At 37.3% G+C, this 26,454-nt stretch overlaps 1 protein-coding gene across 1 annotated transcript in view; it reads right to left on the bottom strand.

Moving 5' to 3' along the window:
- ITGBL1 (integrin subunit beta like 1) overlaps positions 1 to 26,454 on the bottom strand; it is a 387,564-nt gene that overhangs the window by 210,331 nt on the left and 150,779 nt on the right. Inside the window, exons 3-5 of the mRNA XM_043998720.1 lie at positions 11,137 to 11,283; positions 9,027 to 9,149; positions 5,549 to 5,689 (exon numbers count right to left, since the gene is read on the bottom strand). Of these exons, the coding sequence (XP_043854655.1) occupies positions 5,549 to 5,689; positions 9,027 to 9,149; positions 11,137 to 11,283 (411 nt within the window). The remainder of the gene's footprint in view (positions 1 to 5,548; positions 5,690 to 9,026; positions 9,150 to 11,136; positions 11,284 to 26,454) is intronic.

The following is a 26,454-nucleotide window of genomic DNA, read 5'->3' as shown; positions in this document are numbered from 1 at the left end:
CTAGGATCGCACAGTTAGTAAGTGTCAAGTGTCTGAGACTGGATTTGAACTCAGGTCCTTCTGACTCCAGGGCTGGTGCTCTATCCACTGTACCACCTAGCTGCCCCCAAAATTTTGATTTTTTTAAAAAAGTTGCTTGCTTTGTATATGTAGATAACAAGGAGTGAGGTGATGTCTTTTCACAAAAAGAAACAATTCCAATGAGGGAGAAAAAAGAAGAGTTGTCTGAAGAAAACAATGAGGATGCTCAGAATTTAAGGAATATAAATCCAAAACATGGAAGCAATGATAGTTAACAGAGGATACATAGAAAGGTTTAGTATGGTTAGGAATGCTAGTTTGGAATATGCTCAATATGAAAAAATGTTGTTGAGGTTTTTTTGTTTATTTTTAATCTCTATTGTGGAAAAGAGAAGGATCAAAGAAGGTAGAGTCCTGATGTTCAGGATGTATAAGACAAATCACCTGGCACAGACAAACTTAGACACTGAAAGAAGCCTTGAATACTGAAAGAACTGGTAGATGTGTATCATGAGCTCTGACCCTCTCCATGATATATGGAACATGACAAAGCTCAGAAGTACAGCAAGACTAGAGAAGGTAAATATTCTCTTTTTAAAAAAAGGAAAAGAATAGAAACACAAACATTATTTGTAATGGGAATATGTTAGAAGTCTTTCCAGTAATATCAGTGGTGAATCAAGGATGTTGATTATCACCATTATTATTCAATATTATACTAGAAATTCTATCTATAGCAATGGCACAAGAAAAGTAAATTAAAGAAGTCAACATGAGCAATGAGGAAATACAATTATCACTCATTGCAAATGATATGATGGCATATTTAGAGAGCCATGTAGAGTAAACTAAAAAAACTAAACAAAACAATTAAAAATGTTAGCAAAGTTTCAGGATATAAAATAAAACTATACAAATCATTAGCATTTCCATATATTACTAGCAAAACCAAGCACGAAAAGATAGAAAGAAAAATGTATTAAAAATAACTACTGATGATAGAAAATACTGGGGAGTTTATTTGCTGAGAAATTCACAATGAACACAATTATAAAGCACTCACCATAAAGACATCTAAATGTTTGGAGAAATATTAATTGCTCATGGATAGGCCAAGTCAATATCATAGAAAGGAAAATACTACCTATATTTATTTATTTTGTCACACCCCTACAAAAGAATTACTTTATAGGGCTAGAAGTAATATAATTCATCTGGAATTATAAAAGGTCAAGATTACCAAGGGAAACAATTTTTTAAATGTGAAGGAAGGAAGCCTAGCAGTCCCAGATCTCAAACTATATTATAAAGTGGTCATCATTAAACAATTTAGTACTAAATAAGACAGAGTGTAGTATCAATGGAAGAGATTAGGTGCACAATATATAGAAGCAAACCTGCAGAGTAGCTTAGTATTTGATAAATCTGTAGATCAGAACAATGGGGCAAGCACTCACTATTAGACAAAAACTGCTAGGAAATTTGGAAATTAATCTGGAAGAAACTAGACAGAAACCAACATCTCACATCATATATCAAGAAAAGCTTATAATTGCTACATTATTTAGATTTAAAAGAATGATATCATAAGCAAATTGGGGGTGCATAGAAGTTACCTGTAAGGTCAACGGATGGGAAAGAGTTCATGATAAAACAAAACAAAGAGAGGATCAGAAGAGGTAAAATAGACAATTTTATTTACATATATCTTAAAATTTTTTGTACAAACAAAACTTATATAGCCAAAAATAGAATAAAAATAGGAAATGGGGAATTTTTTCAGCAACTTTCTCTGATAGAGGCCTTATTTCTGAAATAAGCCAAATTTCTAAAAACAGGAGCCATTCCCCAAATGATAGTCAATGGATATCAATAGGCAGTTTTTAGAAGAAATCAGAGCTATTGCTGGTCATATGAAAACAATGCCCATAATCACTAATAATTAGAGAAATGCAAATTAAAACAATTCTGAGGTACCACCTCACACCCATCAGATTAGGTAACATATCAGAAAAGGAAAATGGCAAATGTGGGATAATAGGCATACTAATTGCCACTGGTCAAGTTGTGAACTAGTTCAACTATTCTGAAGAACAATTTGGAGCTATGCCCAAAGTGATATAAAAACTATACATACCCTTTGGCCCAGCAATACCATTACTAGGTCTATACACCAACGAGGTCAAAGGAAAAGGAAAAGGACTCATGTATTAAAATATTGTTATTAGCTCTTTTTGTGGTGGCAAAGAATTTTGGAAACTGAGAAGATGTCCATCAATGGAGGAATGGCTGAAAAGTCCCTGGTATACTAATGTGATGGAATATCATCATTCTATAAGAAATGATATAGAGGATGCTTTCAGAAAAACCTGGGAGGTCTTATATTAATTGATGCAAGGTGAAGTGAACAGAACTAAGAGAACAATTTACACAATAAGAGCAATATTGTAAAGATAATCAACTGTGAAAGACCCAGTAACTCTAAATCAATACATATTGTAAAGATAATCATATTGTAAATATGATAATCATAAAATAAATAATCATATTGTAAAGATAATCAACTGTGAAAGACCCAGTAACTCTAAAACAATCCATCACAACTCCAAAAGACACAATGTAAAATGCTGTGTATCTCCAGATACAGGACTGACTACAGACTCAGTGTACAGATTGAAGTATATTTTTCTTTCATTTTCCCTGTTTTCTCCCCCCAGAACCTGTGGAAATATATTTTGCATTACTACAAATACATAATGGTTATTGGATTTCTTACCTCCTCAATGGGTGGAGAGGGGCTAGAGGAAGGAGAAAATTTGGAATTGAAAATTAAAATAAATTTTAATTTTTCAAAAATCAAGGAAAGATAATAGAAAAGAGTCTATGGGCCATTGACCTGAAATTCCTCTTTTGGAAAAATTCTAGAAAGAATTATTCACAAAGAACTAGTATGTTATTTATCAAGAGCATGTCATTCCAGATTAATTTGATTTCCTTTTTTTTTAATAGGGTTACTAAATTGGTAGATCAATGTCAATATAGCTTGCACAGAATTTAGCAAAGCATCCAATAAAATATCCCATTCTGGTTTTATGAAAGAGATCGAGAGATGTGATAGGTGATAATACAAATAGAAAAATTTAGAATAAGGTTGATTATTGAACCCCCAAACTAATCACTAAAAGTTTAATGTTAAATTGAGAGGTCTCCAGGGGAAAGCACCAGGTATATATGTATCCATTTACCTGGACTGGTAATTATTGACATAATAGCATTAACTACATTCACAGATTTAGAGCTAAAAGGGACATTAGAAATCATTTAGTCCAGGCCTTCATTTTACCATTAAAAAATCTGAGGCCTAGAGAAGAAGAGGGGCTTACCCAACACTTCTATCACTGACTTATATGAAGTAATAGAAGGCATCTTTATCAAATTTGGCACAAAGCTAGGAAAAATGGCCAACACAATGGATGCCAAAGTCAGAGTCCCAAAAAACCCTGACAGGCTAAAACATTGCACTGAATCAAATAAAATGAAACATGACAGATATTCATGTAAAGTTTTAGCCTCTTCTTTCATTTATTAGTTCTATAAATAAGAGACAAATGTGAAGGGGTAAAACAATTAGTTTAAATTCTAGAGCAGAGATAAAAATATCAGTGTTCTGTATATATACATCAGCACCCTTAAACGATAGGAATACGATTAAAAGTAATGATTAAGCTCAGGGGACAGCTGAAGTAAAGCAGAATGCCCACTTGGTTTGGAGCCAGTGGTCCTGTGTTCAAATCCTAACTCTGCCACTTATCCATGATATTTCCTAGACACCTGCTTTGTGGAAAGTTCTCATATGTGTATCAGCCTCTGGAATCTACTTTATACCCAGTCTCAAGACAAATAATAAAGCCAGGAAATACCTAGATGGGGAAGATAAAATGTGGGAGATAAAACTAACATCATTACACATTACTCTTCTGAAAAAAAAAAAACCTTTCTCTTTCTTGCATTCTTTAATCAATCCTCTGCTCTAGGACAAGGCTCCTCATGTTCATCCTCCTTCAAGTATAATTCCTCCTCTCCATTCCCACTGGCACCATGTTAGTTAGTCAGCAGAACTGTTTTTCTAACATTACGAATTATCAATATATAGTTATGATATGTTGCTGTATAGCGAAAGAAAAGACTTAGGCAGGAAAAAAGGTCTTGATTTAGTAATAGAAGCAAAAGATGACTTCTTTCCCAGTGAAATCTAGACAAAAAATACCTGCATAATATTAAATGGATATTTTGTGTATGTGCATGCGTTTTATCTAAGGTTTATGCCTTGTGCAGATAACATTTTCTTTTGTCTTGCTGCAGAAAAATGTCACATTTGTTCTTCTATGTCTACGCCACAAGAGAATGTCGGAACCATGCCATGGACCCTGCAGCTGTACCCTTGGCTTTTCTATCCACCTTGTAGCCAAACTCTCTTTTAGGTGCTATTTTCTCCAATTAGAATGTGAAGTTTTTGAGAGCAGAGACTACCTCACTTTTTCTATCTGTATCCATGGTGCTTTGCATAGTGCTTAAGACATGCTATGTCTAATAAATGCTTTTCATACTGCTCTTCTTTAATGTACAACATATTAAATATATCCATTTATGTATTCTTTATATAGGTGGATATTTCCTGCTCTGTTGTCTTTCTTAGCTTCATCTGATAAAATATCACCATTTTAATAATGGCAGAATAAGGGAAAAGAAGTGCAAAGTGTGTCAGGCTTCCCTAGGCACTCGGCAGGCAGAGAAATGAGATGCTAGTGGCCATAGGCAAAGATGCTCCCAAATGTTCCATTCAATATCCTGCAGAAATCTGCATCTAGATGAGTATCACCTACCATCATTTCTAATAATACATAAAGAAGTATTTCTTGCCTAAGACCTTTCTAACTTCATTTGCTAAAATATCACCAATATAATGGGGACCGAATACTTTACTTGACATGCTATCTTTCTCTCTATATATTTATATCATGTTCAGGATATTATTTTCATTGCTGAAATCTAGGAGTGAAATCAGTCTGCATCCATTCTGGATATGACTCAGGCTCTCAATTTCCCTATAATTAAGATGAGAGCATTTTCCAAATGCTCTCAGGATAATTAGATGCTCATGCTATAGAAGACTTTGTTAGTCAAGCAACATTTAAACAGGAGTAGCTCCATGAATTGCCTTTGAATTGTACTGTGCCAGCTCTGGACAGTGGCCAAAGAAATTACTGTCCCTGTTAACTGTTTGTTCAGTGAAGCTAAGATAATGAAAGGAAGTTTCTTATCTCTATGTTGTTTTTGTCAAATTGGAAAAAAAATGCTCTGAAAATTATGTACAGAGTATATGTTGATTTTCATCACATATGAATGACTTAAAAGCAGACATCCTTTCTCATGAAAGGAAATGTGGGGGGTGGGTGAGAGAGAAAAGTATCATCAGCAATTACTGGCTTTGTTTTCATCTCTGTAGTAGAGTACATGAATGACACACCTCTGTTACTGCAGATTTTGCCATCTGGAGATGTACATCTTCTCTTGCTCTCCCAGGGGGTGATGTCACACTGGAATTCACATTTATCTCCATGCCAACCAGCCTCACAGTAACAGTTTCCACAGTAACACTTTCCATGGCCTTTACCCAAAATGAATTTTATACAGTGAGGAGGAAAAAAAAAAGAAAGCAACTTTTAAAAGCAGAATTAACATCCTGGCCATTTGTGACACACACATATATATGTATATATGGCATTATAAAACAATATCTATAGCTTCCCAGTTAAGGCAATTTATTTCCTGACATGTGCCAGCACATCACAGCCTCATTCACAGTTCCCAAATCAAGTGGAAAATGGAGGCAATGATGTATGGAGATGATTCAAGCCAAAAACCCTTTTCACCACATGTATTCAAATAATTAAGGTGTAAATGTATATGTGTGTATGTATGTATGTATATATGTGTATATATATATATATATGTATGTATGTATGTGTGTGTGTGTATAAAACAAAAAGTCAAATGGAGAACTGTGCAAATTATTCTATCTTTAGACAAAATTAACACACCAAATTATATGATTCTTGATACATTTTCTTATGTGACATTTTTTGAAGTAACCCTTGAAGCAAGTGCCTACCAGTAATGATTTGGAAACCAAATTAAATAGTTCAAACTTTACTCATAGGCATTTTATTAGTGACCACAACATTTCTAGCTGGTGAGGGTTTTACTTAACTGCTCTGGACAGTGTTACACAATATAAAAAAAAATGGTTTTCAGTCAAAGTTTAATGCACATTTCAACCTATGTAGTCTCTTGCTCTCATTTGAACATGTGATATTAAAGGTAAGATTAACTAGTGACAAAAAGATTCCACATAACCAGGCCCATCTCCAGTCAGTTCTCCAAATTCAGCATGTTGTGATACAATGGAAAATAAAACTGGATTGGGAAGTAGAAGACTTGGGGTTGAATCCTAGTTCTGTCAGTTACTACTGCATAAGCTTCTAAAATTTATCTCTCTAGGCCTGATTTTCCTTAAATGTAAAATTAAGGAATTGAACAACTTCCTTGGGAATACCAAGATCCCTTCCAGCTGTATGTCCATGGTCTTATTAACATCAACCTCATTTCTAACTTCTGTTCAACTTCCCCCAAACTTTTAACTACCCAAGTAACCTTTCACCAAATTTTGCTTTCTTTCTTCTGTGACTGTTTCTGCTTCTCACTGCCCTAAGACTGTTGCCCCTTCCTATCAGACTTTTTCTATATGTTGAGGTAGCCAGACCTCTAGTCTTCCTTTAGATTTTATTAGAAGATATTAATGTAGCTGTGTTTCTAGAATTTGAATTTTTCTCTGATGGCAAACTTTTTGGTCTTTCAACCTTTCTTCAGCTATTCTATCTCATATATTCTGTTTTCTCAAAAGTTGTTTACATGTAATCTCTATTCTTCCTCTCTCTCCTTCTACCTTCTGTTAATCCCTTTACAAAACCCACAAAAGCTCAGGGCTGGGAGAAAACTACTTGTAAGGCTATTTAAATTCTATAATATAACAGCTTGGACAGGTGGTGGGAGAGCAGATGGAGAATGTGGAGGTTGGGTAGGAAGTGGGGGATAGGACAGGGTTGGTGTCCAGGATATCCCTGTCGGCAAGACTCCTATTAATCAGACAGCATGCCTGCCAATGGGAGGGAAAGGCCCAGCAAACACACTATTTTGTCAGTCTAAATGAACGCTAATCATGAGTTGGCTGCAATTCTTTTTTGAACATATATAACAAAACAGCTTATCAGGTAGAAACACCAATGAAAAGACCTTATTATTTAACTATAAGCACCAGGATGAAGGCTATAATGGTAGCAAATCAATAAGAACAATATACGGAACTGAAGCCTTCATTCAAAAACCTGAAAAAATTACAAACATATGTGTATACAAACAATTTAATGAAATTTAAAATAGAATGTAATTACACATTGTTTATATTATATTTTTAAATCATAGAATGCATGAGCCAAATGCTAAATAATTACTGATGATACAAACCAAGAGGAAATTATATATTTACATGGAAAAATGCACATCTACATTTCACTAGGTATCAATGAGGCAAATGTTCTCAAATATAAGTAATCTGCTGTTGGCCTCTAGATATTTTTGTTCTCTTTTTCCCCTTTGTCTTCATGAACTATAATGAAACGGTAAGACTGCAAATACATGATTCGTGTGGGCGAATTTGTTGAACTGTTCAAAGGATTTAGACTAGGTCCTTGAATAGGAATGCCTGGGTTACAGCCAGCATAGGTCACTAGCTTGAAAATTGAACAGAAGGACTTTTTCTACAGGGAGGGAGAGAAGTGAAGAGACCAAGGAGAAAGGAGGAAACAGATGTACAAGAAGAGCATCTGGTTCACCACAGGAATTAAACGTGAAAAGACCTGAGGAAACAAGGACATGTATTACTAAGGGTGGTGATACTTGTTCTAATGTGATATCACCTTCTCTGACTCCTATGTCCTTTTGAGTTCAGTCACTGTTTAATAATATCCTCAATACAGTGGTTAGAGTCCTGGACTACTCAAAAACAATGAAATCAATCTCTCTCTCTCTCTCTCTCTCACACACACACACACACACACACACACACGCACATACACGCAGGCACATGTGCACACACAATACACAATTGGCATGTTCAAATACTATCCTGAGATGTAAACAATTGTTGGACTGAAAGGAAGAATTAGGCTAACAGATGTAAGTTTCAAAGGCATGTTTACATACTTAGGCACCCACCTTAGTTAGTTCTCCACTTAACTTTGTGCTGGTCAAGGATGAACAATTTCTTTAGCCACAAAAAGCTTTAGATTAGAAGAAAAACAATATACCAAGTCTCTGAGGTTATGATTGGTTATCAGGTTACTGGAAACAAGATAATCATGAGTAGTGTACAGAATAGTTCATATAGTATATTTACTTGAAATATTATGCCAACTCCAAATTAAGTACATATATTGATCTTTATTGATGCCCACAGAGCTAAGAAATACCATTAGATAACCCTGTTTAGATTAAGGGATAGGAAGAACAGAGAAAGGAGGAAAATGATCTAGAGTGGGAGAGGAGACAAGGAGAGGAAAAGAAGTGAAGACAAAGAAAAATTCATTTTATGTAATAGTTGTTTCAGTGACCTACCCATCTAGGTTGCCTTGTCTATCTTTATGCTAGGAGCAACCCTGCATCTTTTTTAGAGCAGCATTCAACTGTACTGAAATGCTTGTCCCTCCCGCAATTGAAAGGTTGCTCATATATAAATATAAGAACATACAGTAATTAGACTTGAAAAATAAATCAAACCTTAAAAATATAATGAACCTTAACATAAGTTTCTAAGAATTGCACAATATATTGAAAAGCAGAATTTTTAAATGATTTCAAGGGTTGTTGTTTTTTTTATATGTACATACCTCCACACATTTCTTCTGTTTCATCATCTATGCATTCTCGGTCATCACACTCACAAAATTGACCATAAACTAGTCCATTTCCTTCTGAATTATCACACTTACACCTGCCACAGTGACATGTACCTGAAAATATTAAAAGCAACGGAGAGAAATGTGCTTAGTATTTGTCAGTTTTAAGCGGTCATTTTGCATTTTCCTCCTAAGAAGATATAACAAAAAAATCAGTCTTGTGGAAGGAGAACTCGTGTCTAGTTTGCATAGATGTGAAGACTAGGGGGAAAAACTGTTAAGGCTGCATGGAAAAGGTGCCATTCAAAAAGTGGTGGAGGGAATTCCCAAAGTGACATGTGCAAAAAAATGAAAGCAAGATAATGCAAGATTTGTTTAGAAAATGGCACAGGGAAGCTCAGTGGCACAATGAACAGAGCACCAGTCCTGGAGTCAGGAAGACTCATCTTCCTCAATTCAAATCTGGGCTCAGACAATTCCTAGCTGGGTGACCCTGGGCAAGTTACTTAACCCTGTTTGCTTCAGTTTCTTCATCTCTAAAATGAGCTGGAGAAGGAAATGGCAAACCACTCCAGTATCTTTGCCAAGAAAATTCCCAAAAGGGTCACAAAGAGTTGGGTATGACCAAAAAACATGACAAAACAACACCAAGCAAATAGTAAGTACCTAGAATGCTTCTTCATTGACTCATTCATTCATTCTAGGTTTTAGACCATAAGAGACCTTGGGTATTATTCTCCATATAAAGATACTGAGGCACAGAGTAGTAAAATTACATATTCAAAGTCATACAGGTATTAAATAGAATAGGAAAGATATCTACCCTGGTTTTCTCCATGCTATTTTAGTTCTTTTTCCCTTTACACAGCAATTCTAAGATTTGGAATTATTGAGCTGATTGGAAGAATGTTAGTGCTGGTAACAAAATGTTAATAAAGAGTTTTAATGGCAAAATGATTATTTGAAATTTGAAATTCCAATAGAGACATGCATGTGGAAATATCCAGCCAGCAACTAGAAATGAGGCCCTGGAATTAATGCTGAAAATAAATATTTGGGAATATCAGTGACAATACAAAGTGACCCAGGAGTAAAGAATTCCCCTACCTGAGCTGATGACAACTCACTCTGGACATGACCCTTGGGCTATCTGCTGGTTACAATGAGAAACTTAGCACCCATGTACTTTTTTACAGTTCAATCCATACAAAGCAATTTGGAGGAATCAAAGAATCTATGACTAGGTACCTACCCTGCTTCAGAAAGGGCTCCGCCAATACACACAAAGCTTCCTCAACAGGCTGACAAAATCACCACTGTCAAATTTAACACCTTGTTTTCTCTGTAGGACCATCATGGGATTCTAACTGATGATATGGCCAGGAAAATAAAGGGTGGTGTTTATACTGGTAAAGATCATTCCAGTCAGCAGGAATTTCAAGTGTTTCCTGTCACCCAGTTTTAGTAATGAGACTTAGCAGCTTTTTCATCAATCTCTGAGGAATGTTTTCAAATGCCTTCTAAACATTATGATGTATTTTTGTCAAAACAAACACAAAAAAATCTACATTACTCTCTGTTCCTGTAATTACTGTGGTTTTGCTTTTATTTTTTTTTTCCTTTGAGTTTTACAACCAGGTCAGGTGAAATAAGCATTCATCTGAGACAGCTATAGATCCAATTGATGTTAAGGTGGGAAATCTAAAGCATTCTTCATCTGTAACATAGAAAATAATTAAGTCAGTTTACATAAATCCCTACTAAAGATTTAATCCAGCATTGAAACTTCTCTTTGGAAATTTACATAAAATGTTGCCGAGGTTTTGTTTCCAGTGAATATCCTGCATGAAGAAGCATTCTGAACAGCTGGAGTATATGTCAATCTTATGAGCTTCAGCAAGATGACATTTTTTTTCCTATTGATTTATCTGGATTTCATTTCAGGAAAATATTCTTACTTGGTGCTTCAGCATTTCTCCACAGCTACACACTTCCATTAAAAGGCCCAAAGCTGAACATTTTACTCAAAACGTAATTAGCACAGTCTTCAAGTTAACAGGGGGAAAAGATTATATTCATAAGGGAAAAATAAAATTCTTACCTGCATTAGAACAGATGGTATCTTGAGAATTCTTACACATCTGATTACTTTTTTTCTTTGTGAGGTTGCAATTAGTTGGGTATTGGCAAGCTTCACCATACCATCCTTCATCACACTTACACTTGCCACAGTCACACTTTCCATGGCCTAGGAATTCAACAAAGTAATATCCAATTAGCATAATAACAAAAACAAGGGAGACTAAGATCTCTAAAGGATATGCGAGTATCAAACATGAACAGCTCTGGTGGGTCTTCGTGTTTATTGCTCTTGCTATTTTCTTACAATATTAAGTAAAACGTTCCTTTCACATAGCTCATGTTAAGTAACTTTCTCTAAAGTAGGCCAAAGTAAGTTTATCAAGAAATTTTAGGATATGTAACAAAACAATAAATCAACAATCTTTGCAATTAGACTTTTCACTGTGGATTGAAATGTTTACTCATTTTATAATTTTTAAGTGACACAGCTCAATTCAAAGTTACATCTGTGTGTGTGTTAATTATAGAACACACAGTCTTTTGTCTCAGTAGTAGACAAAAAGCAACAACCTTATACACTGATACTGTTCTTAATGTGGAATTCCTTTCAATCACTCTGTACTATGCCTAGTCCCTGGAATACAGTAGGTGCTTATTGAATGCTTGAGAGATTGGGTTTTAGTTGCCATTTAATTATAGTTGGAAGAATTTTTTCCCCACTAAAGTCTTACTTTGATGCTTCATCAAAGCATGGAGGTGACTCTGTGTTCTTAAAGATTATGTCATGGGAGGATGAGTAATGATGGGTTCAATTATGCTGAAAAATCTTTGAGCCCAGTGGTCCACTGTACATGAGTCTTCTTGAGACCAGCCCAGCTAAGTTTAGAGAAGTACAACACTAAGTTTAACCCTCAGGGTGTTGATCTTTTTTTTCTTTTTGGCCACAGAAACTCATGAAAACTATTATGTTATACAAAGAATGAGAATCAACTATATTATTAGAATATGGATACTTTTTGCACTAACATAGATCAGAAAGAACTGACATATTACAGATAAAACTAAAAGTCTTCAGCTGAAAGAGCCACTTTGTTAAATATTTCTTTTAAAATTGTATTTATTTTATCAATCTAAAGACTTCACTGATTCCAACAAAGGTATTCTCCATTCTTTTCAAATGAATGACCATAAATTCATGATTCTCTTCCTAGACAGTGTCCAATAAACAACCTTTCTTATGATTGTGAACCTTTGTTTTATGATTTAAATTTTTTTTTTTTGCAGGGCAATTGGGGTTAAGTGACTTGCCCAGGGTCACACAGCTAGTAAGTGTTAAGTGTCTGAGGGTGGATTTGAACTCAGGTCCTCCTGAATCCAGGGCCATTGCTCTATCCACTGAGCCACCTAGCTGCCCCTGTGAACCTTTGTTTTAACTGTAACTATCATCTGAGTCCTTGCTTGACTGAAGTGCTGGTTTCTCATAACCTATCAACAGACAAGTACAAGTTATGAAAAACTATGCCCAACTAAGTTAGATACCATGAAGATCCAAAAGTATATGGATAATAGAAGGAAACAAGCTTTTATTAAGTGTCAACTATATGCCAAGTACTGTTCTAAGTGCTTGACAAATACTCTCACTTGATCTTCTCAATAACCCTGGGAGATAGGTGCTATTATTATCCCCACTTTATATTTGAGAAAACTGAGGCAAAAATGTTAAATGACTTTCCTATGGTCACACAGCAAGTAAGTGTCTGAAGCTGGATGTGAATGTCTAAGATCCAGCATTATATCCACTGTATCTCTTAGCTGCTTCTGTCTCTTCAAGGAACTAATAATCTAATTGGGAAGATATCACAAAAACATGAAACACTATAGTATCATCATTAGCAAACAGCAACACATATTTCATAGCATCAGAGGATCAGAGATTAAGAGATGGAAATGACTTTTGACATCATTTAGTCCAGCCTCTTCATTTCTTTTTTTTTACGGGGCAACGGGGTTAAGTGACTTGCCCAGGGTCACACAGCTATTAAGTGTCAAGTGTCTGAGGCTGGATTTGAACTAGGAACTCCCGAATCCAGGGCTGGTGCTTTATCCACTGCACCACCTAGCTGCCCCCAGCCTCTTCATTTTTACAGATCAGAAAACTAAGATTCATGAAAATTAAGTGACTCATCCATGGTTACACAGGTAGAGGCAGTCAGGAATCTAATTTGGGTCCTATGATTCCATGTTCTACACTCTTTCCATTACAGCCATAGAGAGAGAAAGAGCTACAGAGTGAAACAGAGGCACACAGAGACAGAAAGACAAAGATACACCCAGGAGAGAAAGAGACAGAGAGAGAGCATGCCTATTATGTGTTTTGTGCAGACACCTTGCCAAGCCAAGGTTAGCACTTTTTCCACTGTACAATTTCTCTCTCTCTCTCTTTCTCCCTCTCCCTCTTCTCTGTACCTCCCTCTCCCATTCTATCTCTATCTCTCTTATTTCCCTGTTTTATAATGGATGAAAAGAGAGACATCATAATATTGTGGAAAGAGCTAAATTAGAATTGAGAGAGACTGACAGACAGAGCCAGTCTGTTATCTGTACACACTGTGTTAACTGAATGACTGGGTAACTACTATACAAAACTTTGCCCAAGTAGGATGGGAATCATAGATGATGTAAAATCAGTAAAAGATAAAAGAAGAGAGACAACAGGAGCCCTTGAATACTCAAGGAAAATTCCACTGATAGTATTTCAAAACTCTCAGAACTCATGACATCATCACTCCAAAAAAACCTCCAAATAATTCCATAGGACAATTCCTGAAGCAGCAGAACCCACAAAAGAATGGACTGAGATAATTCCAGCCAAAGATGGCTTAGAAGGTCAGCAGGAGGGGGCTGCTGTGCCAGGGCAGAAGCCAACCCTGAGGTCATGCTGACATAAATCCAGTCCTGGGCAGGCTGAGCCAGAGAAAGAGAACCCCAGAGATTCTGAGTCAGCTGCAGTGCTGGGATCTTCTGGAACTAAGCTCATGGCCAGGTAAGAGGAGTTGGCCAAGGGGGAGATTACAGTGGTCTCTGTTGGTGCTGAGGCAGAACTTGAGTGTTTCGTAGGCTTGAGTGGTTGTGGCCCAGGTTGGGGAAGGGTGCAGGCTCGTTGGAGCTAACAACCATAGCACACAAAGTTTCGCTCCCTGGTTAATTAGCAAGTTGGCCTGGGGTTTTCTACAGACCAGAAAACAGGCCAGATGAATGAACAACCTGTCCCTCCTTAAATTATACCACCTTAGACCCCCTAAATCTTGGGATAGTGCATACTGGAAGCAGTGTCCCACTTTAAGAAGGGGTTAAAAGTAAAGTAAAAGACAAGCAAGATGAGCAGATAGAGAAATATGGGGACCATAGAAAGTTTCTTTAGTAAAAAGGAAGATCGAGGTGCACCCTCAGAAGAAGATAGCAACATCAGGACTCCTACATCTAAAGCTTCCAAGAAAAATATGAATTGGTCTCAGGTCATAGAAGCTCTCAAAAAGAACTTTGAAGATAAAGTAAGAGAGGTAGAGGAAAAAATAGAAAGAGAAGTGAGAGTATGAAGGAGGGTCATAAAAAAAGGTCAACAGCTTGAAAAGTCAAATTGGCCAAATGGAAAAGGAGGTACAAAAGTTCTCTGAAGAAAATCATTGCTTAAAAATTAGTATTGAAGAAATAGAAGCTAATGTCTTTAGGAGAAACCAAGACACAATAAAGCAAATCCAAATGAATTTTTAAAAAAATAGAGGGCAATGTGAAATATCTTCTTGGAAAAATTTTGACCTGGAAAATAGATACAGGAGAGCTAATTTAAAAATCATTAGACTACCTGAAAACTATGATCAAGGAAAGAGCTTAGACATCATCTTCCAGGAAATTATCAGGAAAAATTACCCTGATATTCTAGAAGCAGAAGGTAAAATAGAAATTGAAAGAATTCACCAATCACGTCCTGAAAGAGATCCCAAAAGGAAAACTTCCAGGAATATTATAGCACAAGATCTAGCAGCTCCTACATTAAAGAACTGTAGGGCATGGATTACAATATTCCAGAGGGCAAAGGAATTGGGATTAAAACCAAAAATCAACTACCCAGCAAAACTGTGTATAATCTTTCAGGGGGGAAAAAGGAGACTTCAATGAAAAAAGAAGACTTTCAGGTATTTGTGATGAAAAGACCTGAACTGAGATGATAAGACTTCATGGGAGCCTTGAAAGACAAATATAAGAATAGGATTTGCTAATCTAGAAGAGAAAGTAATTATTTTCTGAAAATTCTCTGTAAAATAGCCATAATTCCATCCACACCCTTACTCCCCCAGTACAAAGCCCTGTATATAGTAGATTCAATTCAATAAACATTTATTTATTTTTATTTTCATTTTTTTAATTTTTGGTGAGGCCCTGACACCTATCAGATTGGCTAAAATTACAAAAAAAGAAAATAATAAATGTTGGAGAAGCTGTGGAAAAATTGGAACACTAATGCATTGTTGGTGGAGCTGTGAACTGATCTAACCTTTCTAGAGAACAATTTGGAATTATGCCCAAAGGGCAGTAAAGCTCTGCATACCCTTTGACCCAGCAATACCACTTTTGGGTCTTTTTCCCAAAGAAATCATGGAAAGGGGAAAGGCGCCCACATGTACAAAAATATTTATAGCTGCTCTTTATGTGGTGGCAAGGAATTTGAAGTTGAGGGGTTGCCCATCAACTGGCGAATGGCTGGACAAGTTGTGGTACATGAATACAATGGAATACTATTGTGCTGTAAGAAACGATGAGCAGGAGGAGTTCAGAGAAACCTGGAGGGTCTTGTGTGGGCTGATGACGAGTGAGATGAGCAGAACCAGAAGAACATTGTACACAGTATCATCAACATTGAGTGTTGATCTACTGTGATGGACTATATTCTTCTCACCAATGCAATGGTACAGAAGACTTCCAGGGAACTCATGATAGAAGAGGATCTCCAAATCCAGGGTGGGAAAAAAAAAAAAAAGAACTGTGGAGTAGATGCTGAATGAACCATACTATTTCTTTTGTTTTTGGTGCTGATGTTTTTCTATTTTGAGGTTTTTTGTCATTGCTCTGATTTTTCTCTTATAACATGACTAATGCAGAAATATCTTTAATGTTATTATGTGTATGTGTGTATATATATATGTGTGTATGTGTGTATATATATATGTATATATGTATATATATGTGTGTGTGTATATATATATATATATAACCTATATCAGATTACCTGCTGTCTAGGAGGGGGAGAGGGAGGGGGGAGAGAGGGAGAAAAATCTGAAATTGGAAAGCTTGTATAAACAAAAGTTGAGAACTATCTTTACTTGTAATGGGGAAAAAATAAAATACTTTGTTAATTTAAAAAATATATTTTTTGGTGAGGCAATTGGGGTTGTCACTTGCTTAGGGTCACACAGCTAGTAAGTGTTAAAGTGTCTGAGGCCAGATTTTAACTCAGGTCCTCCTGACTCCAAGGCCAGTGCTCTATCCACTGCACCACCTAGCTGCCCCTTCAATAAACATTTATTAAGCACATAATGTATACTAGACCCTGTGGTTGTGGATATAAATGGAAAATGAGACAGCCCCTGCCTTCAAGGAGCTAACAATCTAAGAAGGAAGCTGAGAGGATATAGGGGCATAGTATTACCAGGTTCTATGGAGATGAAGCTAAGCAGAGCTGCTGATGGAAAATGGATTTGAAGGTTTTGAACCCTCTACAAAGGAAGACTTTGGGAGGAGTTTAATGCTCTACCCTCCAACCAGAGTGAAAACACAAGTAAAGGTGAATTGAAAAGATAGTGAGTATGAAAACCTGTCTCAATCTACATGTAGATGAGCTTTCGACTTATTCTGATGTAATAAATGTCTATTAAATCAAACTGAATTCATAGAACTACAGCTGATGTCTCACTAGTGCCAAAAAGAAAAGCATTGCTTCCTTCCTAATGCTTTGCAAAGAGTGAGTAATCAAAGATTTGATTGACTATATATAACACAAAAGTTGGTTCTTCTCTCCACAGCCAATTTCCTTTCATGATCTCACAAAGATGCCTGTCCATATACTGAAAATAAACAGAGCATGGCACAGCAGAGTCATTGCCTATTTGGCAATCTGGGCACTCGGCTGTACCAAGTCTAATCTATCATAGTGATCCAGATTGATCAGCCAAGATAAATGGTTCCGATCTGTCACAGTCCATTAGTCTGGCCATAGACAGACACAGCATGAGTATGTGTCCCACTCTGTCTCTCAGCAACATTCTTCCATATGCCGTATTCCACGTAGCCAGTTCCTAATCGTACAAGCATTTGTGGAATTAATTATCCTGTCCTAAATAGAAAGTATTGCATATGCCCTTATTGAAATTCATCTCATTTGATGCTGACTACTCCTCCAAGTTGTTCATATCATTTTCGATTCCAGTCCTGCCCTCCAGAGTGCAAGCAATCCCAGCCAACTTGGTATCATCAACAAACATAAGTGTGCTCTCTACTCAACCATCCAATCTATTTATTAAAATGTTAAGCCAAATTCTTAGAGGGCCTAAACTCCTCTTGGTTGTAAATTAGCAACTTAGATGCTGTGTTAATGCTTTCAGGAAGTTTAAATACAATATTCCTTTGGTATAATAACCAGGAGCAATCAGAGGTGGAACAGGAGGGTGACATTGGTCATCATAATCAAGGGGGAAGGGAGGGCTTTGAATTTAGTGAGTAAAGGATTATAACTGATCAGCTCTGAGGATAAGCATTTCTAGGTCTTGTCTTGGTCAATTTGAACTGTGATCTTGTACAACACTTGGGATTTTTCCATTAGTAATTATTTGAAAAGGTGAAAAAAGCATTTACACAAGATTTGTTAAATTTATATTGCACATACCCAATATACACAATATTTGCATAGTCTCACATTTTTGGTTTTTTATTTTGTTTTCATATATTTTCCTTTTAATAACACTTAACCTATACTATTATAATAGCCTCCTAACTGGTATCTCTGCCTCAAATCCCTCCCCACTCTTATTGTTCCTCTATTCTACTGCCAAAGTGCTGTTTGTTTTTTAAGCAGAGGTCTATGTCAACCCTCACTTAATTAATTTCAATGGCTCCCTATTATTTCCAAGATAAAATATAATATCTTCTGATTGGCATTTAAAGCTCTTCATAACCTGGTTCCTTTTTAGCTTTCCAGTTCTATTATACTTTTAAAACCTCAATACACTCTGTGCTTCAGCAACACTAGTCTACTTGTACTTCATGTAACATGACTTTTCATGGATTATCCCTATGCCTTTGTCCTGGCTCTTATCACCATCTAGAATATTCTGCCCCCTCACCTCCTCCTCTTAGTTTCTTCGTCTTACTTCAAGATTCAGTTCAAATCCCACTTTCTTCTGGAGGCCTTTCCTGTTCCCCTTGGTTGCTAGGGTCTTTCCTACTAGTATATTATCTTCTCCCTACTCAAATTAATCAATAAACATTTATTAAAAGCCTAGTAGGTACCAGGAATGGTGTTAAGTGCTAATGACATAAAGACCCTGCCTTCAAGGTACTCACAGCTCCCAGAGAGAGATAGCATGCAAACAATTATGAACAAACAAGACAAAGAATAAATTGGAGGCAATAAAAAGAGGGAAGGCACTAGAATTAAGGGACATTGGGAAAGGCTTCCTGTAGAAGGTAGGACTTTAGTTGCAACTTGAAAAAAGCCAGAAAAGCCAGGTGGCCTAGGCAAGGAGGAACAGAACGCCAGGCACGAGATAAAGTCAATAACAATACTCCGAGTTGGAGTGTTTTGGTCAAGGAATAGAAAGAAGTCAATTGTCACTGCATCACAGGATATCTGGTTTGGGTGGGAATTAAGTTAGAAGAAAAACTGAAGGGTAGGGGTTTTGAAGGACCTTAAATATCAAATATAGTATTTATCTTTTATGTGTCTGATTTTTTATATAATATTTCCCCAATTCGAATGCAAACTACTTGAATGCAAGGACTATTTTCACCTTTCTATATATCCCTACAATTTAGGACAATGTTTATTCAATAAGTGCTTGTTGACAAGTTATGGACTTTGAAATTTGAAAGTTGTTCAGAACTATGAATCTTTGAGAGGCCCTGAAAATTAACAGTGAAGACAGAGTTTTGGGTGTTTGTTGTTTTTGTACATTTGTTTTTGCCACCTTTAAATATATGTAGCTAAGAAAATAAACAAGAATAATTTGTGCACTGAAGGACAAGTTGATATAATGGAAAGGTCAAATCCTACCTCAGGCATTTAGTAGGTGTATGACCCTGGGGCAGTCACTTAACCTTTCTGTGTCTTGGTTTCTTCATATGTAAAGTAATGGGACTAAACTCAATGATGGTCCTATCCAGTTCTAATCTACAATCATATGATCCTATGAGAGGTTCTTGGACTTGGAACACAAAAACACAGATCGCTACCAGGATTTCATTTCAATTTGGTATAAAGCAATGACATTTCCCTACCCTCCTTAGAATTTGTCCATAGAAACTAGAGATTAGGTTCCTCTTTAGACTGTACCAAGCAATGCCTGGGTTTCCACCAATAACTTTAGGAGAGGAGAGAGGTCAGAAAAATAAATAAATTTTGAGGGAGAGTAAACAAGAGGGGAAAGGAGGAAGAGAAATACCAAGGCAAATATGATGGTAGGTTCCACTAGTAATCAGCCAGTGACACCAAGAACACATTGCCTACCTGATATAGACTTTACAGGATCAGTTTCCCCTCTTCTATTATCATGTTGTATTAAATACTGTTGATGAAATGTATAGGGTAGTGGGCTCACAGTTAGAAAGCTGTGATTTCAGATCCATCTTTGACACTAACCAACTGGTTGACATTAGCCAAAGAGAGTAACTTAACCTCTAGGTGCCTCCATCAATTTCCTAGAATTTATCTACTAAGTCATATGAAGGAAACTGCCATAGCAGGAGTTCTCCACACTGATGAAATCACAAATCATAGATCCTTCAGTGTATTTCCACATGAGGCAGTTGTAAAAACCTGATTCAAATTAAAGGTAGAATGCCAAATATTCTGCTATTCTGATGGGAGATCAGAACAAAATTAAGTGCTAATGTAACTGAAGAGTTCTACTGATACAAAATATTGGTGAAATCAAATAATACAGAATTTGTTTATCAAAACAATACTAAAAACATGGTTTAGAAGGTACTTGATTTTTTTCAAAACCCTTGATAAATCCTTAAATAATCAATCCTTACAGTCATGTTCATCTATGTAAAAGTTGATGTTAATACCTCATCTGAGGTAGCCATGCATAACTCAGTTACTGGTGGCAGCACAAACCATCCCACATTATTAATAAAGTCAATCTCCAACACAAGTTTTCCTTTGCTGGATATCTTAAATTGTACAGGTACAAAGCATGTATCTCAAAATGAACAATCCCATATACTTGAAAATAAGTCGGCTGACCTTCAAAGCTGAGCCAAATGAGGCAAGGAAAAAATTGAATGTCTGCAAAGCAAAAGATCCCCAAACCAATTTATTGGGATGGGAATGGGTATAAGAGGGGAGGGATTTAACTGCTATTTTTGCTGCTTCAGTGGTGGCCAGTGGTATTTGGTAGAGTCTTCACTGGCAAGTGAAGATAAGCCCCCTGTGGAGGGTAAAATAAAAATCTTATTTTGATTTTTAAGAATATAAGGAGTAGCTTAGTGAACCTCCCTCACTGCTTGTTTCCCAAGTTAGCTAATGACTTGATCTCTGCTGATAAAGGTCTGCAGCTCTGAAAAACACAGGGAAAAATGTTCTTTGTGGTTCTTTAAATAAACAATGCAACAACTTAGTTTCATAATCTCCTTTACTTGGGGCTAAGAGGTGTACAAAGTCACTAATCTCCCTCAGCAAATAAAGATAAGTGCTAATCAAAATACATTAATACACTAAGAAGGAAAATATTTCTGCTCTTTAAATTAAAATAAACTGTTTTACATGGAAAGAAAAAGGCTGTTAGACTTGGTGCATTCTTTACCAATGGCGTTTAAAAACAACAACAACAAAATATAATTGGTTATCCCTACCCCTGCCAAAAATAAGAAAAATAATGGAAATAAAAACAAAGCAGGGGACCAAAGCTTTTGTCTGAGGGAAGTATGTGTGTATTCTGTACTCAAATAAACAACCCAATATAATTTTATGATTGGATTAGCTACACTTCTTCATGCCTCCATAAGTCTTGAAAGGGTAAAAATACTCCTCTTGGGTATTTTTTTCAATTTATATACAGATATGTATTTATTTAGAAAAGTAATGGCTACTTGGTTTTTTTTTGGGGGGGGTGAGGCAATTGGGGTTAAGTGACTTGCTCAGGGTCACACAGCTAGTGTCACATGTCTGAGGTTGGATTTGAACTCAGGTCCTCCTGAATCCAGGGCCAGCGCTTTATCCACTGCACTACCTAGCTGCCCCTGCCTACTTAGATTTTAACAAAGATAAAGAGAGCTTATTCCTACATACTGTAGAAATTTATTTTGATTTGGGGACCTTACCTTTAGGCTGAGATTAGAAAGCTTTAGGCCCTCAGGGTCTCTCCCCCTCCTCCTCAGCTCAGACAGCTAGGAAAAAAAAAAGCCCCCAGCTCTCTCCGACCTGAGCGGAGCTATCTGAAGGATCCCGGATAGCCTGTGCTGAGGCATGAGGCTTGAGACCACCCCCCCACACCCCCCCCAAACCAGCCGCAGCCCTGGCTGGTGGATTAGCTTGGTCTGTGGGGGTGAAGGAAGCCCTGAGATTTGAGTGGAGAGAAGAAAAGGTATATATAGACCTGGGAGTGAGACAGGAGGGAGGACAGACTAGAGGACGGGCTGAGGACAGACTAGATAGACAAGACTCAGGGGTTCGGACGGACAAGAAGAGGTCAAGAGGAGGCTGAAGAGACGGCAAAGATTGGAAACTAGAGACGGGGCTACAAGGACGCAGGAGAAGATGAGAAGGACTAGGAGCAGGCAAAAGAGAGGCCAAAGGGCAAACTGACAGAGCAGACTGACAGAAGGTTACAGGCCTTAATACAAACCAGGGAAAGTGTAACATGCCCTGAGGCCGGAGGCAGCTAAGGCCCTTATTGTATTCAAGAAGTTCAAATTGCAGCAGGTGGAAAAGAGACCACAGGAAAGCAGTCCGGTTGTACACTTTATTTCCCTGTATTCTTACTTTTCAACAGTATCTCATAAATAAACTCTGCTTTGATTATTTAGTTAAGAGCCTTCTTAATCTTTAGTCTATCAGTTTGGGAGCAGTGTGGTGGAACTTTATAAACGGCCCACATTAAATTAACAAAGTCAGATACAGACAAATAGTCAAAAGTCCCCAGAAAGTTTAGTCCTCCAGTCAGCTTTAGCCCCAAATCAGGCCCAGTCAATTCAAAAATATTTTCACATTTGAATGGTGACTGCAGCAGGACTTACAGTGCAATTAAAATTTTTCTAAATTTATCATTTTCTACATAATCATAATTTTTCATAAATCCAATTATATATAATTTTTCAAGAATAGTTATGAATAATAATTTTTTTTACAATACCTCAGTTACCCAGTAATTAAGCATTCACATATACTATTCATCAGGCCATATATCAAACACAAGGCCTTGTCATTTGGTGAAATTTTGTAATATACCTATCTGGCCCTAAAAAATATTTATAAATTCAATTAGATGTAACCATATTTCCACTATGGCAATGGAATTAAGTTTGTAAGAGTGTTTCAATTGAAATTATTTTCAGCCCTTTTTACAAGATTTCCTTGGGTTCCTTTAGCCATCATAGAAAACTGCCAAGGAAGCCAGGTTTACTAGTATTATTCATTCTTGGAAGCCTATCCATGTGTAGAAAATACCAGAAAGGAAAGGAGGAAAGGAAACCAGATCATCTGCAGTAAAGACAAATCATTTGGTCGAGTTTTACTAAATCTTGCCCTGGCTTTCTCATTATAGAAACATATATGAAAGTGGAGATAACTTTTACATATATCTCCACCTTGCCACTTACAGGTACCACCAATTATAGTTCTGGTGCTCATCACATCTAATCTGAACTATTGTAATAGCCTTCTTCTTCTTCTTTTTTTTTTTTTTTTTGCAGGACAATGAGGATTAAGTGACTTGCCCAGGGTCACACAGCTAGTTAAGTGTCAAGTGTCTGAGGCTGGATTTGAACTCAGGGAGTCCTGAATCCAGGGCCAGTGCTTTATCCACTGCGCCACCTAGCTGCCCTGTAATAGCCTTCTAATTGGTCTCCTTGCCTCAAGTCTTTCCCCACTTAAATCCATTACCCCTGTTAGCCCAAGTATTTTCCCTACAGCATACTTCTGCTCATGTTGCATCACTATTCAATAGACTATGAGGGTTTCCTATTTACTTCAGGATCAAATATAAACTCCTCCTTGGCATTTATATTTCTTCAGTATCTAGTTCAGTCTGAGCTTTCCAATGATCTTACAAATTACTTCCCTCCATGAACTCTGATGCAGCCATACTGGCCAGCTCCAAGTTGCATATAAATAAAATCTCCATCCCTTGTCTCCATGACTTTGCCCATGCCTAGAGTATACACCCTCCTCACAACCATCTCTTAGAATCCCTGATTTTCTACAAAACTTCAATCAACTACCACCTTCTTGATAAGCTCTGCTTTATCTCTCTGCCAAAATTGCCTTGTATCCTGTGGTAAAATATGAAAGTTTTTAACAGTCGGTTAGGATAACTGAAAGACGCCAGTTTTTCAAGGACCACCCTTTTGGGGAGGAGATGAACAGTCCGCCTGCTGCGCATGTCAGACTGCCTGCCGGGTACAGTCCGCCTGCTGCGCATGTCAGACTGCCTGCCGGGTACAGTCCGCCTGCTGCGCATGTCAGACTGCCTGCCGGGTTTTTTGACTTCCGGGGTGGAGAGAACGGGAGTAGCCTTTTTTGCCTGCTTGGCGGGACTCCGGGCGGCGCGGCACAGACGGTCTGACTCACTCCAAAGGTGGCCTAAATCGGTTTGGTGAGTTTTTATAAGGAATATAGACTAAGCCTAGATTTAAGACGATTTGTACTGTATTTCTGTTTTCCTATCCTTCTAATCAACAACACCTTATATACAATAAAGGCTCTATCTAGAAAACCAGAAGCTTCTTCCATTTACTAGTCTGGGAGATGAATTAAGGGAAGGGTTAAGTAGGGGAGATTTATGATCTAATATCCAATTTTAAATCTCACAGTTTGGCGACCCCGAAGGGACCTTAAGGACCCTCCCACCCTCCCTAGTTTGGCCATAAGCCGGCTAATTCGGTGGATTTTCCAAATCCCCCCCCCCCCCCCCCCCCGCGGACTTTCCCTTTGTCTAGTCTCCCTTAAAGACTTTAAGCCTCTAAAAGTCTTGCTTTAAACAGAAAAGCCAGCCCAGTTTAAAGGGCAAGATGCTCGAATATTCTACCATCCCTTTGATTTTTCTCATCGGAATGTATTGGGACAGCATAACATCCCGACTTAGAGGAATAGTTTACTCAATGGTCCTTCATAACATTATTGGTTTTTTCCTCATTCAGGCAGCAAAAAGTTTTTTGTATAATAGTATACGTGAGAATCTTTGGGAAAATACGTTTAATATAAGTAGAAATTTTATGCCTGCAATTGAAATACCTTTTAATACCACATCCATAGTTCATACGACTAAGGATTTTATTTTTTTTTGTTGTTTTTTTGTTGTTTTTGTTATTATCATTGTTTTTGTTATTATCATTGTTATGATGTGGGGGAAACTCTCACATATGGAGAGAGACCTCAAAATGGCTGTTTCTACTAGAGATGATCCAAATTCAGAATCAGATCAGCAGAAACTACTCCCTCTGCAGGAAGCTATAGAACATAGTAAGAAGGGAGTGCCAATTCAAGTCAGAAAATATAGCCCCTTTAGACCAAGTGACTTGAGCGCATGGAAATCAATCATCCCTAGTTTTGAGAAAAATCCAAACACTGTAATTTCACAGTTAAGGACTATATTTAATGCATATCAACCCAGTTGGGCTGATGTTACTTGCCTTTTGGAAACTTTACTGTCCCCAACTGAGATTACAGATATTATCTCAGCAGGAAATGCCCTTGTTGCGAAAGGTAAGGCCGATGTGGAATGGCCTCTAAAGGATCCAGAGTGGAATTATAATGATGATAGGGATTTCCAAAGATTAAAAGATGCTAGAGAAACACTTCTGAAGGGAATGGAATCTTGCTCTAGAAAACCGGAAAACTGGCAGAAATTTTTAAGCCTACCTCAGGAGGCTAATGAAAGACCAAACAGATTTTATGATAGACTTTGTGAGGCCGCTAGACAGTACACCAGATTGGATCCAGTAGATTTAAGAGATTCCTGTATCATTCTCAACACATTTGTTTATAATTCACTGCCAGAAATACGCAGATACTTTCTGAAACAATGTCCAGACTGGAGAAATCTCTCAGTAGATAGAATTAAGGAACTTGCAAATTATGTCTTTGACTCACGTGAGGAAGATCCAGATCACCCTAAACAGAGCATTCTGGCACCAGCGATTCCTAGTCAGCCATGTGGACACCGGAACAAGGACACTAAGGTGTGTTGTTACTGTCGTAAGGAGGGGCATGAATTGAGAGAATGTAGGACTTGGAGAAGAAATTCTAATTCTAATTACAGGCGAAATCAAAATAGAAATAGATCTTTTTGGAGGAATACAGAAAGGCAGTACCAGAATAATGGTAACCAAGACCCCCCTCAGAAGAGGACACAGGAATGATGGTGTCTTGGGGAGGAATGGAACATAGATAATGAAAGCCATATATTCCCAGATCCAGATTTTTTGAATGCACTTGTGCCAGTCCATTCACCTCCCCAGAGTAATGAACCACATGTCACCTTAAAAGTGGGGGAGACTTATTATGATTGTCTGCTAGACACAGGAGCCTCTAAATCAGTATTAGTAAGCAAACCAGATGCTGGGTGTAGACCTGTAGGATTTTTGAATGTAGTGGGAGTCTCAGGAAAGAGCCAGAGAGTGGCAAAATTGAATCCTCGCATGGTATCTATGGGGCCCTTAACAGTGGAACATTCATTTTTACTCATGCCTGATGCCCCTGTAAATTTATTAGGTCGTGATCTCCTTTGCAAGCTTAGAGCAACCATATCTTGTGCTCCAGATGGGGCTGTCTCCTTACAATTGCCAGAGGATACTGTTCATTTATTACCAATTTTACTTACAGAAGCTCAAGGAACAGCAGGGG

The sequence above is a fragment of the Dromiciops gliroides genome, chromosome 3 (assembly GCF_019393635.1).
Source record: "Dromiciops gliroides isolate mDroGli1 chromosome 3, mDroGli1.pri, whole genome shotgun sequence".
In the NCBI taxonomy this organism is placed as follows: Eukaryota; Metazoa; Chordata; class Mammalia; order Microbiotheria; family Microbiotheriidae; genus Dromiciops; species Dromiciops gliroides.
Note: the sequence above shows the minus strand (reverse complement) of the source record. Positions and strands in the feature narration are given on the sequence as shown.